Source organism: Trematomus bernacchii, unplaced genomic scaffold (assembly GCF_902827165.1).
Source record: "Trematomus bernacchii unplaced genomic scaffold, fTreBer1.1, whole genome shotgun sequence".
In the NCBI taxonomy this organism is placed as follows: domain Eukaryota; kingdom Metazoa; phylum Chordata; class Actinopteri; order Perciformes; family Nototheniidae; genus Trematomus; species Trematomus bernacchii.
In genome coordinates, this window is record NW_022987564.1 from 20,107,956 (window position 1) to 20,121,144 (window position 13,189).

A 13,189-nucleotide genomic window follows, 5' to 3' on the forward strand; every position below is an offset into this window, starting at 1 on the left:
AACCAAGTCATGTAAGTGACTTTAAAGTGGCCTTTTGTCAAAATGTAATCTAAAAAACCTTTCCTTAAACATAAAATAATTGACACATCGATCACATATTATCATTATATGACATATAACATCACATATCACATTATTATTTATATATACAGTCTATGCATATTATGCCATTAATTGGCAGTTGACGGTTATTGGCCATCAGCTCCTAGTAATACTTTCACCTTACACACAGGTGCACACTGCTCCCTAATTAGACTGAACCCGGCTACTGTGTGTAGTGTCGTGATAAGGGGACAGGCGTTATTGAGTGTGTCGGCTACCGAATACACACATTTTAAAACATTGTGAAAGACCCTTGAGCTGCCATTTGACCTTGAGGGGAATCCCTCATAACATTTGACCAAATCCGCTCTGGTGTCTGCAGCTCTCCACCAATTAGTGCCCTCCGAAATAAACACCCCGCCCCTCTGCAACTGACTGCTCTGCAATGAGCCAATAGCGCTTGAGCGTAACATGACGTTAAACCACGCCCTCTTACCAGCAGACACATTCATTGAATGACAGGGGTGTCACCCAATCATTGTTCAGGGTCATGGCCCGTCATCCAATCGTAATGTATCGATAGGCGGGCCGGAGTGTCACACGCTTCTTCTTCTTTGGTACCACCGGTTTCAACTTCCGGCTGCATCGTCCTCTGGAAATCACAACGTGAGTAGCTATCGTTAGCTTTATGTTTTATAAAACAAGAGGTTTTACTGGAAACATATGAAAATATTAGGTGCTTTTTTTCGGAAATGTTAATCATGCAAAGTGGTCTGTGTTGACATTTACCTGCGGCAACCTGTTTGTATTAAGGCTGTCAGCTGCTGGTTGAAAGCTAGCTAGCTAGCTAGCAAGCTTAGCTAACTTTTTCATACTGGTTTGTAGGTGAGGCAGGTTTCATTCAAAGCATTAGCTACATTTAATTAAAAAAGCATTGAGCTGTCAATACTTTCTTATTGATGTAAATCATATAACGCTATTGTTCCTTATTATCAGCTGGTTGTACTTACCTGCTGCTGCTACAATTTAATATTAATGATCTGTGTGAAAGGTTAAAGGGGTATTCCCCCCATTACACACAGTAAGATCAGTGTCCTCATCATGTCAGGTTTGACTCACATCATGAGTTAAACCTGAAGCTTAGGACACACTATGTCAAATGTCTTCTTTTGCTTCTGGGGAATATTTCGACTGTTGAGGAAATGATCCTGATGATGTCCTTATGGTTTTCTTGTTGACATAAGCACCTGTCTGGAAAACTTGTTTTCATGACAACCATAAGAATAATAATGAGGCATTTCGTCTATTTCCTCAATAATACTTCATAAGTACTCTCTGCCTTATCACATTGGTCCAAATGTGTTGGAGTTGTGGACGACTAATCATTATTTGCAGAAAATAATAAAAGAAAATCATTAATCAGAGACAAAATATAAGATGTATTTCATCCTGCCGACATGCAAAACAACAAAGTAAATTGTCAAGATATTTTGTTGATCATATCTACCCTCTCTTAATATTTCTTCTGAAAAATGCATTGTTTGTATTCAAAGAATATGAATCTCTTTGCAGTTCTTGCAGATTAATTTGCTTTTTTATTCTTTACTCATTTTATTTAAGCTAATAAAAAATATGAACAACCCTGACATTACAAACTATTCAATCGAATAACTGCCTTGAGATGTTAAGTGCTTGTGCTTCTCATACATATGTAACTCACCAAGATTACACTTGAGATATGAACAACCTAGCATACGTTTCCCAACATTTCCATTCAGGATAAATCAAGTTAGGGCTTATCTTATCAGGAAGTGAACCCTTTACTTCAGACTAAATCATTTTCAATCAAGGCCTGCATTACAAATTGTACATTTGGTATTCGAAAGAAGGTCAAACGCAAGACACTTCTGTGTTTCATTATGTGAGATGTAGGATCCAGAATATGTTTAGCTTGCTGGACTCATACTGGGGTATCAATCTGTTGGTAGTCCCCTAATATTAAAATGTTGCTTTTTTAAATTACTTTTATTAAACTAAAACCTGCCTGCATTAATAACGTTGCTATTGTTGATGAAGTAAAGTGTGGCAGCCACAAGTGCCCAATCTTATGAATTGGTTGCTTTAATGTCCTCTCCTGTGAGGATGTACATGCTAACACTCACCCTCTGTATCTATTTCCTCTCTGACAGAATGGGCAGTGTTTTGGCTGCCAGCTCCCCCAACCCTCCGCCCCCTGCCTCAGGCGGTGTGGCCGCTGCCCCCGGGTTGACGGTGCCCCCAGGCTTTGGGATGCCTCCAGTCTCCTCGGTCATACCCCCCGATGGGGCAGCCTCAGAGCAGGAGGCCGAGAACTCTCTGTCCAACCCGGGGGCGTTCGATGAGTGTCATCGCAAGTGCAAAGGTAACTAAAGGGTGTGGAGAGTGATTTGAGTCGAGGCTTTAGAAGGCAGAGTCCTGCTTCTGATAATTATACACTTAAGTATTTTATAATTCCATACCTACACTTCCTGATTTTGCTAACCGATGTGTCTTTCTGTATCTTCATGTTTTTCCTCTCAGAGGTGTTCCCGATGCAGATGGAGGGCGTCCGGCTAGTTGTCAACAAAGGCCTTAGCAACCACTTCCAGGTCACTTAAGTTTCCTTTTACATCAGAATTTTTAATCGGATACGATAATTTATTTATTTTTGCATTTATTTTTTTACCTTTTTAATATAAATACATTACATGTTTTTTTACTTTTTGCCCTGTATGCTTTACATAATGCATTAAGAATCAGTTATTATTTATATATGTATATTTTTGGGAATCTCTGGAATTTACTTTAACAATTTCCCATTTTAAATGTTACAATTTAGGCACATTTTTATTGTGGTGGATAAATAACATTTCATCAATTTTAAATGAATTATTTTAATTAAGATGACTGTTTTCCCGCATCATTTAAATCATAAAGCCTTACCTGTTTGACTAACAATACGAACAAAATGAAACATGAGTATCTCTGACAAGCTCTTGTCTCTTACAGAATGTGAATGTGTATCCAAGCATTTCAAACTGACTAATGACCGTGCGCTTTAAATGTGTCAAGGATCTTTTTTAATTGTGTCCTTCTCCCTGTGTTCCAGGTGAATCACACGGTGCTGCTGAGCACCACCGGAGACTCCACCTACAGGTTTGGATCCACATACGTAGGGACAAAGCAGATGGGTCCAGGAGAGGTACGCTGCAGTAAAGCTTCTGGATGAAAGGTGTTTGTGTTTTCATGAACAGTAATACACGGGCTCTTTCTGTTCAGTTTTTTCCAGTCATGGTGGGAGACATGGACAACAGCGGCAGTCTTAATGCTCAGATCATCCACCAGGTCGCCAGCAGAATACGATCCAAACTGGCCTTCCAGGTAAAGCTATTAGAATTTAAAAAAATAGTAGCTAGAGCTGGAGCTAGATCAATAAAATATGCATTCCCAATTTTAGTTTTTTTACAGTTTCTCATACCTTAGTAAATAAGTTACAGGTATTAAACTCTACCAAAGGGATATTTTACAACAAAAAAAGGGTTACGGTTGACTCAAAGCTTGTCCAACAGAGAGAAAAGTGAAGTTTCAAACAGTTCATAAAGAGTGTTAGAATTACAATGTTTCAGAATAGTTATTGTTCTCCCTCTCTTTCTCAGACGCAGCTAAACAAGTTTGTGAACTGGCAGGGAGATGCAGAGATTAAAGGAGAAGACTACACTGCGACCATCACACTTGGAAACCCTGATGTCCTCGTTGGCTCTGGTAGGTCTTCAGTCATTTCATGTATTTATTTTATTGATATAAATATTATTTAATTTTTTTCCCAACAACATTTGGTAGGTAATATCAAATTACAACTTTTTCCATGCATGCTGCTGTTATTTTGTATAACTCAAGTGGACTGCACTAAAATGCGGCATTGGCAGGTTTCCCATGGCAGTTGGTTTCACTGAAGATATACATAGGTGCAATGTAGTGTAACATGAATGCAACTGCTTTGGACTCAATTCCTATTTGGAACATTACTATTCTAATAATGCCCCGGGTTATAGGGTTCCTTGTACAATTTACAGCATAAGATCTCTGAGTATATGTTTCATATGTAAGCAATACTTGAATATTAACTGAACTATCTACAATCGAATCAATAATGAATTAAACCTTTGAATTGGAATTCAATCAGTTCACGAGTTCTCCAGCCCACTGGACATGTGGACCTCCTGCTTCCACTACATAGTTGCGATTAAAGGATTCATTTTTACTTAAAAAAAGCTTAAATGTATAATATGAAAGTCTAATTATGGTATGAATGAGGCAACCTTTTGCTTTCCTAATGGTGTTGCATAAGGGATCTCCCCCTGGATAAATCTGACCTCACTATTCCTTGGATAGATGAAGGTGGTGTTAAACTTTTAATTGAACAGCCCATGTCAGTAATTATGGAAGTATGTGTTTGTTGTATGTACTCTCCAAAGTGATCTGCTGTATCACATTTCAGTCACCATTTTTCATCCAAGGACTTCATTTATTTCTACCCTTAAATGGTTGAGGATTGTTTTCAGGTTATTGAAAGTAGACTTCTCATTTGCCCGAAATCTGCCGCTGCCCCCCTCTTGTTCCTCCACAGGGATTCTTATAGCGCACTACCTCCAGTCCATCACACCAGCCCTGGCTCTGGGGGGGGAGCTGGTGTACCACAGCAGGCCGGGGGAGGAGGGCTCAGTCATGTCTTTAGTGGGCAGATACACAGGTGAGGCTGCTTACTGTTCAAAATTAGAATCAAATGAAGTTGGCCTACACTTCCATAATGTAGTTTTTCATGTGGTTAAACCAGCGCTGGCTTGTCCCCCTCTGTACAGGAAGTAACTACATCGCCACATTGACCGTGGGCTCAGCAGGGGCTCACGCTTCATACTATCACAGAGCCAACGAGCAGGTACTTTCTCTCCTGTATTACAGTCTCGGCATGTATAAAATGCAAGCAATTTGTGAAAAAAATACATATTGTCCTGGGCTGTAAAGCCAACATCTATGATAATTAAATGAAAATGCGTAACTGGCCTCCTATGTGTTTTTGTTAGTCTTCGTTTTCTTTATTTACTTGACAGTTTTTTTTCTTGCTGTGCTGAAGGATGTTTTTATAAATCCTTATTCATCGTCCTCTAACCATCTTCTCTTCTACAGTTGCAGCTGGGCGTGGAGTTGGAGGCCAGCACCCGCATGCAGGACACCAGCGTGTCGTTCGGCTACCAGCTAGATGTGCCTAAAGCCAATTTACTGTTTAAAGGTAAGAAAAAACAAAGTATCTGCATCAAAAAATACTTTTAGTACCAAAAGTGAAAGTGCTCTTTTGCAGAATGGCCAAGTTAAAAAAAAAAAAAAAAAAAAAAAAAAAAAAAGAAAGTTTATATTATGTGATTATAATTGATTTGTATTATATATTGTATAGGGGAGGCTTATTTTCTTTATTCAATACACTGTTGGGTAGCTCAACATGAATTAAATCATAATAAAAATGTAATTCGCAGGGAGAAAAATATTAGTTTAAACCTAAATATAAGTTAAATATCATTTTAAATGAAGTATTATGGATCTGCAGAGATATCCCGGCTTTTAGTATTCTAAAGACATGTATGTTTGGTACAGATTCTTTAAAAACAAATGACTTGATGATAAAGAGCTATGATGCACAAATGATCAATCACACATGAATAATATCACAATTGCAATTCAAGTAAAAAATAATCACAAGTAATTATTTCCAACTCTTGCAGTCCTTGTTCTCATATCTGATGGAATGACTCTCATTCTAATGATGCGTCCCCTCCCTCCTCCAGGCTCATTAGACAGTAACTGGGTGGTGGGGGCCACGTTAGAAAAGAAGCTGCTCCCCCTGCCCCTCTCTCTGGTCCTCTGCACCTTCCTCAACCACCGCAAGAACAAGTTTCAGTGCGGCTTCGGGGTCACCATCGGTTAGACTCCGCCCACCGACAGACTCAGAGCGGACAGCAGCACCACCGTGTCCATCTTTCATCTGTCTCTCCATCCTGACACTATCATGCTCTAAGTTTCATCACATGGTGAACAGAAGGTAATAATTTAAATCTAATGCATTTAAAACTGTACGATTGAATAATGATCAGAAGTGAAACAAATAATGTGATTGGTCAGGAATATTTCGACTGTGGACTCCGGACATAAACCAATAGACTGTAGAGATGTTGTCACATGGAGAGACATCACAGAGCTCTTCGTTTTTGTCCCTGAGTTCAGTGCCTGTCACTCTAGTCTTGAATTTTATTCCTGTTTTTTTACTGTTAGTCTGTCTTGGCGTGCGGTGAATGAAATCGTTGTGTTTGTTAAAAGGTGATTTATAAGTTTAGCAGCCAACAGGAGGGGGCGGTACTGCATGTCACGTTCAAAATCCATCACTTGTTTTGCCTTTTTTATGTTACTTACATATGGAACCGTATATATGACCTGTATATACCTCTTGGAAACTGATAAATACCATTTCTTACAGAAAAGCTTTGTCTTGTTTCCTTCAATCAAACTCGACTGTGTTGGAGTGTGAGTTTATGAGTTCTATAAAGACTGCTCACTTAAGTTTACATTTTATTCGTTACATTTGGGAAAATTTTTCATTTAATCCAAGATTAGAAATATCCTTGAATTCAAATCTACTAGACTTCATCTAGACCAGTGGTTCTCAACTGGTGGGTCGCGTCCCAAAAGTGGGTCGCGGACCCGTTTCAAGTGGGTCGCAGATGTGAGTGAAGAAAAAAAGAATTGAAAATAAATATCTTCTTTTTTTTTTGGGAAAAAGTCAAACTTTTATTTTGAAGGCCCAATTTCCTAAAGCTGTGCATGCAGTAGGCGTTGGACTGGAAGTACCGGAGACCATAAACGGTTTTGAAAACTTCTGTCACGTAGTGATCATCTTCTCAATAAAATATTTTTGCTGATTTTTTTTCGAGTCTTCTAGCCAATCAGAATCAAGATTGTTGCCGGAAGTCCCCACGGAGAATAACTCTTTGCGGTAGAACTATTCTTTATACATCCATGGGTACATCTTCAGATACAATAGAACACGTAATGAAATATGACCCCCGGTTTGATGATTGACAGGTCACAGAACAATGGGGGCTATCTACCCTACCCACAATTCACACAGACAAGTTCAGCTGTCAGAACAAAGTGAACAACAAACAATGGTATAAAATATTATTAATATGTCAGGTAGTAATAGATTTATTTATTTTCTTCTCAGTGTACCAGAATCCGTAGTTTATATGTTAGTATTTCTAAAAATCTCCTGGGGGAGAATCCCCCCAGACCCCCCTGCTGGGGTTGGGTTTTCAGCATGTGTGCCTTTTTTATGTTATACAGTTCAGCTTTGATTCCATCATCTCATTAAACCTTTTTAAAAAGCATACTTTAGTTCTGTGAAGGGATATAAGGGAGATATGCAGTGTACTTCACTTTAATTAATATTGTATGCTGAAAAGCATATATATATATATATATTACAGCACGATTTTTTGTTGAATAGATTTGAGTGGTTCAAATTTTGGGTCGCGATCAATTGACAAAGGGAAAAGTGGGTCCCGAGGCCTGACCAGTTGAGAACCACTGCTCTAGACAACTACTCATGTAAACCAACAATCTTTTAATACATGATATGAAAACACCCCGACGTGAAATTTGGTTTGCCAAATGAGAACACATATATAACTTTATCACTTACATCTTTATTCACCTCTCCCAAAATGATGACTAAAAGGTTTGTGTCACCTTTGCAAGCTAATTTTAAAATACAATATTATAATAAAAGTACAAAAGAGATTCAGTCAAATAAACAAGTTGGGATTGTTTGCAAATATTAATAAAGGATTTGTTGCTTTATCAGTGCTTATGGCTAAGAGTATAAACACATTATGGCAGAATAAGATCCGTTCATTTATTTTTATTTTTATTTCTTATTAAAAATGTTATCCTCACAAAATATGAATCAACGTGTAGTAGTAAAATTAAGTAATTTAATTAAGTAGCATAAGATGGAAATGTTCAAGTATCTTAAAGTTGTACAGTTTTATTGTGCCTCTTGATATTTAATCTCTTGCACAAACAGATTTTATGGACTGAGTCATGAAACTGTCAGCTTTACAAATGTGCCTTTTTAATTGTATAATATTAAACTGTCTTGGTAGGACTCACTCTTCTGTGAAAAACTCTGAAACAGTCTTGAGTCCTAAGTAACACACCAAAAGACGGAACTTGTTTGTTCAATTTTTATTTTGTAAAATATACATTGGGTGAATTTGAAATAAATATCTGGAGTGTTGGGGCTGGTGGAGGACTGTTTACTGGGTCTTCTGGTTGAAAGCCTCCAGCAGGACGGACAGCTGGCTCTGCAGGTCCTGAGCGCTGGCGTCCAGCTGGGCCCTCAGCTCCTCTCCTCTCTGGGCCAGGTTCAGCTGGATCTCCTGGGTCTTCTGGCTCACCTGGGTCTCAAAGGTCTGGGTGAGGGGGACCATGCTCCTCTGGAACTCCTCCAGGCTCTGCGCCATCTTCTCCTTGATCTCGTCGGTGTAGGGCACCATCTGGGCCTGCAGCTGGGCCGCACTCTTGTCCAGCTGCTCCCTCATCTCCTGGCTCTTCTGCAGCAGGACGGCCTTCAGGGCCTGGGGGTCCATGGCCCCAGCGTAGGTGGCCGCCTCCTTCTTCAGCTCCTCCACCTGCCTCTGGAGCTGCGCCACCATCTCATCGGCAATGGGCTGCAGGCTGGTGCTCACGGTGGTCAGATCTTTCTCCAGACGAGCCTTCAGCTGCTCGGCCTCCTGGGTAAACTGAGCCATGTAGTCCTGGGTCAGAGGAGCCACCTGAGCCCGCAGAGCAACCACGTACTTATTCACGGTGTCAGCACTCGCAGAGACCCTGGCACTGAGACACACAGAGGGAGAATAAATTGTTACATTTAAACCTGTCAGTCAAGTGAAGAAAATATATTTGTTGGTATTTCTCGAAACCACGACCCACCATTTACATTTTTTTATTTTTTTTATTTAACCTTTATTTAACCAGATAAAAAGCATTGAGATAAAATCTCATTTACAATGCTGACCTGGCCAAGAAGGCAGCAACGTTACACATTATTACACATAACACAGACATATAGAACACAACTAAGTAAACAAAAAGACGAAAAAGCAGTCACTACATTGTGCACATTAGGACAGTAAGTAAGGTAAACTACTTATTACTGTAAGAGCAGCTGGTGGTAAGGACTTCAGACAACTTCAATTTAAAACATGCTATTGAGACAAGTGCCATCAGTTTTAGGCGTGATTGAAGGTCATTCCAAGACCAAGGACCATAATGAAAAAGACTCCTTTTTCCAGCCTCAGTCCGCACAGCAGGTACCTGGACCCGTATCCAGGCACTGGATCTGAGGTTGTAAGAGTCACAATCTGACACATACAGTGGAAGCTTACCTAAAATGGCTTTATACATTAATTAAAAACAATGCTGCATCCTACGCATACTAAGTGAGGACCATCCAGTTAGGCTATACTGTTTGCAATGATGAGTCCTATAGGGTGCATTTGATATATAACGCAGTGCAGCATGGTAGAGTGGGTCAAGTTTGGCCAAAACAGTGGGACAGGCAAATCTATAAATTGTATCACCGTAGTCAAGCTGTGACAGGAATAAGCCAGAGACCAACCTTTTACGGGAAGAAGTTGAAAAATTACATTTAAGTCTGTAAAGGAAGCCAAGAGTGAATTTCAATTTCTTAGTTAGAACTTCAATGTGGTGTTTAAAGTTTAGATTTCTGTCCAACCAAAAACCAGATATTTGTAGGTATCGACAAACTCAACAGAGACGCCATCAAGGGTGTCAATGGAGAGGCAAGAGGAGGACGCTGACTTGGGAGCAAAAAGCATTGCTTTGGTTTTCTTATTGTTCAATAGCAGTTTGGAATCAATAAGCGCATGCTGCAGCGTGATACAATCTGATTTTAAATTGGAAACGGCCATATCCAGAGAAGGAGCACACGAGTATACAATAGTGTCATCAGCATACATATGATAGGTAGAAAATTGCATCTGATTACAAATATTGTTTACATATAATAAAAAGAGCAAGGGCCCCAAAATAGAGCCCTGTGGAACTCCCTTCTCCAAGGTGACAGGGTCAGACAGTACTACCCAACCTGACGCATTGAGTACGGTCGGTTAGATAACTCTGAAACCAGCAAATGGCATTATGACCGAAACGAGACGCCATCATAACATTAGAATGTGGTGATCTACAGTGTCAAATGCTTTGGCTAGGTCAATAAACAATGCAACCAAGTTTATTACCTGGGAAAAACACCAGATGAAATCAAATAAAAAGATTCATACTTATTTCTCCCAATAAGAATTGCAATTATTAAACAAATCACAAGGATTTTGTTAAAAGATGTTAACTTAATAAACTCACAATGGAATAATCTAATAAATGAAATGTGTGAAAAACATTAGAATAAGAAACCAAATTCGTATCTTTGATAAAAGATGGGGAAATGGGTAAATAATAGAACACAAAACATGTATAATGACCAGCTGGTTGGATGTGACGATTTACGTATGAGTATTAATATTGTATATGATATGTGTTAGCTATACCTTATAAGTAATTATCAATTTGTTTTTTACATTTTTAAATGTTCTCCCTTTTTCTGATATGTGGATTGTTGTGTAGTTCTGTTATGTGTTTAAGTGTTTATGTTGTAATTAAGGCCTTGTAATACAAACATTTCTTAAAATGCAAATTAAAAAAATAAGTAAAAAATGTAAAGCTAGTTAGTTCTCAGTCTCACCTCACTTCCTGCCCCAACTCAGACTGTCTGATCTGCTTCACGGAGTCCTCAGCAGTGAGCGTGGCTTTGGCCACGTAGTCCCAGAAAGCATCCTTCACCAGATCCAGGTCGGTTTTAGGAGCCACCTGCATCAGCACGTTGGCATTGCAAACTGTGGAGAAAACATCAGAATTCAGTGGAACCCTAATATTTACTCAACCAGATGTTAATATTTATTTCAAAGAAAAATGTACTCACCGGAGAAAAGTGCGAGAACCACAAGTACCCTCATGATTGAATTTGAATCTGTTGGATAAAGACATTTTTAAATTAGTGAAAATCGGACATTTATTTAGTAATAAAGTGTTTAAATGATGATTGAAAGCATTACCTTACAGAGGCAGCTTGTCTCTTCTTCAGCCTGAGTGTGATGATGTTGTGCAGACGTCCAGTCAGCTCTTTTATAGCTCTACTGGAGGGTAAAGTCCTTCACTGGTTGCCCTGCTGGACAGATACTGGTCACTGCTGCCACTCCACGTCACATATTATTCATCCTGTGAAACATATTCTCAGGCATCTGTATGAAATTGTTATGAGTCTGAATCAATATGACACGCTTCAAAAACACCTAAGATAGAAAGAAAATGTAAGGAAGATTTCATTTAAACCTCAGATCATTTGATATTGGCATCTTCGGGGCAGTGCAAGGAGCTGATTTATTAACACATCATACCATCATGATGTTTAGCTAAAGTGTGTGCTTATTTATACATCAGATACGGAGGAACATTATTGTCACACGAGTCTAGAGTCTCTGGTGAATTTGAGTTCAATATTGTATCTCTTTCGGCTCCATTTTGGGTCTCTACTACCAGGGGAAAATGCTAATGCTAATTGTTCTGCTATCTTTAACAGCTAGCAGAGGTGTGTACTGGTAACAATTAGGATGACTTAAGACTGGACGTGACTATATTAAAAAATAATTACAACTCAACTTGAACTCTATTACTAGGACTTGGGACTTCACTTGGATTTAAGACTTAAGAAAATCCCAAATAATTTACCATTCATTTCCTGAATCACCTCAAATAAACACTATTCCTTTCCCCAGCCAGTTGACACTCAATACCCCATCTCCTTTGTTTGAAACAATTCGATTCGAATGATGATTCTTATGAGTTTGACACTGTGAGTTTAAACCTCTAACATTACACATAGTCATACAAAATATTGATCTGCAGCCTAAGGTAAAACTCTAGAAGTATAAGTAATAGTGTCACTTGACCTTTGAAGTACTTTTAATTACTGTTTTACTTCTGAATATATATCTACTATATATTTAACATATCATTATGCGTAAACATTTAGTACATTAGATTTATGCATTTGCAATTACTGTCCAATGTATACAACTTTGCATTTTGTTCTTTACATGGTATGAATTGGAACGGAACTGCCAACTCCGGATTGATGGATGGCATGATTTGTTATTTAACCTTTTTTAAACTTGAATCCAACACTGTCAGCAGCTAGATTACGGCACAACTCATACAATCTTGTGAGAAAACAAAAATGAACGTCAAGATGTTCATAAATAATAATGATGTATTGGGAGAGTTGAAGAGGGGGATAGAGGTACAAAACAAGCATAAATCTATATTTTTTTTGGAGACAAGCGTGTCATCTAAGGTATTGCCAGGCCTTCTTAGAATGTGCATGGGTCATATGAAAACATGTTTATCAGTAGTTCACCTTAACGTACTCTGTGTTATCAGATTCTCAGGAGGGAATTGCTGCATAAGGAAACGTAACATTCCTCAGTACAGATAATCCGGATCAAAGTCCTGCTCACACCTCACTGACCGATAAACGTCTGACGCTAACACATTGTCTCTAAACTGAGAGCATTTGGCTGGATCAATGTGTTGTGTGCTCTGTGCTCTAAGTTATAATGAAGTCATCAACAGTATTGTCCCCACACTGTTAAATAATATTATCTTATCTGCTGACATTTCTTACTCCTCACTGTTCACACGTTACATAGGAGGGAGTTAAACCAATCTATATGAGTCCTTTTCTACTCACTACGATAACATCATGTCATTATATAAGCTTTTATCTCATATACTATACTATTAGTTTGACTTTTTTGCTCTTAAACCCTTAGATGCCCGAGTGACTGGACCCTACACTCTTCCATAAGTGGGTCAAAAAGGACCCGTATTAGAATCATATGTGTTTTTATGCCATTTTTGTCATTTTTGAAAAAAAACGTTTTCCCAT

At 38.8% G+C, this 13,189-nt stretch overlaps 2 protein-coding genes across 2 annotated transcripts; one reads left to right on the forward strand and one right to left on the reverse strand.

Moving 5' to 3' along the window:
* Positions 1-649: 649 nt before the first annotated feature.
* tomm40l (translocase of outer mitochondrial membrane 40 homolog, like) lies at positions 650-6,587 on the forward strand. The gene is made up of 10 exons (XM_034125333.1): positions 650-708; positions 2,232-2,443; positions 2,602-2,669; positions 3,170-3,262; positions 3,340-3,441; positions 3,717-3,822; positions 4,688-4,810; positions 4,920-4,996; positions 5,245-5,347; positions 5,898-6,587. The coding sequence occupies exons 2-10, from the start codon at positions 2,233-2,235 to the stop codon at positions 6,035-6,037; spliced, it is 1,023 nt and encodes a 340-aa protein (XP_033981224.1). The 5' UTR covers positions 650-708; position 2,232; the 3' UTR covers positions 6,038-6,587.
* A 1,733-nt stretch (positions 6,588-8,320) lies between these two features.
* LOC117477590 (apolipoprotein A-IV-like) lies at positions 8,321-11,351 on the reverse strand. The gene is made up of 4 exons (XM_034124294.1): positions 11,298-11,351; positions 11,165-11,212; positions 10,928-11,078; positions 8,321-9,003 (listed from the first exon to the last, which is right to left on the reverse strand). Exons 2-4 carry the CDS (start codon positions 11,196-11,198, stop codon positions 8,424-8,426), a joined length of 765 nt encoding a protein of 254 aa, XP_033980185.1. The 5' UTR covers positions 11,199-11,212; positions 11,298-11,351; the 3' UTR covers positions 8,321-8,423.
* Positions 11,352-13,189: the final 1,838 nt, after the last annotated feature.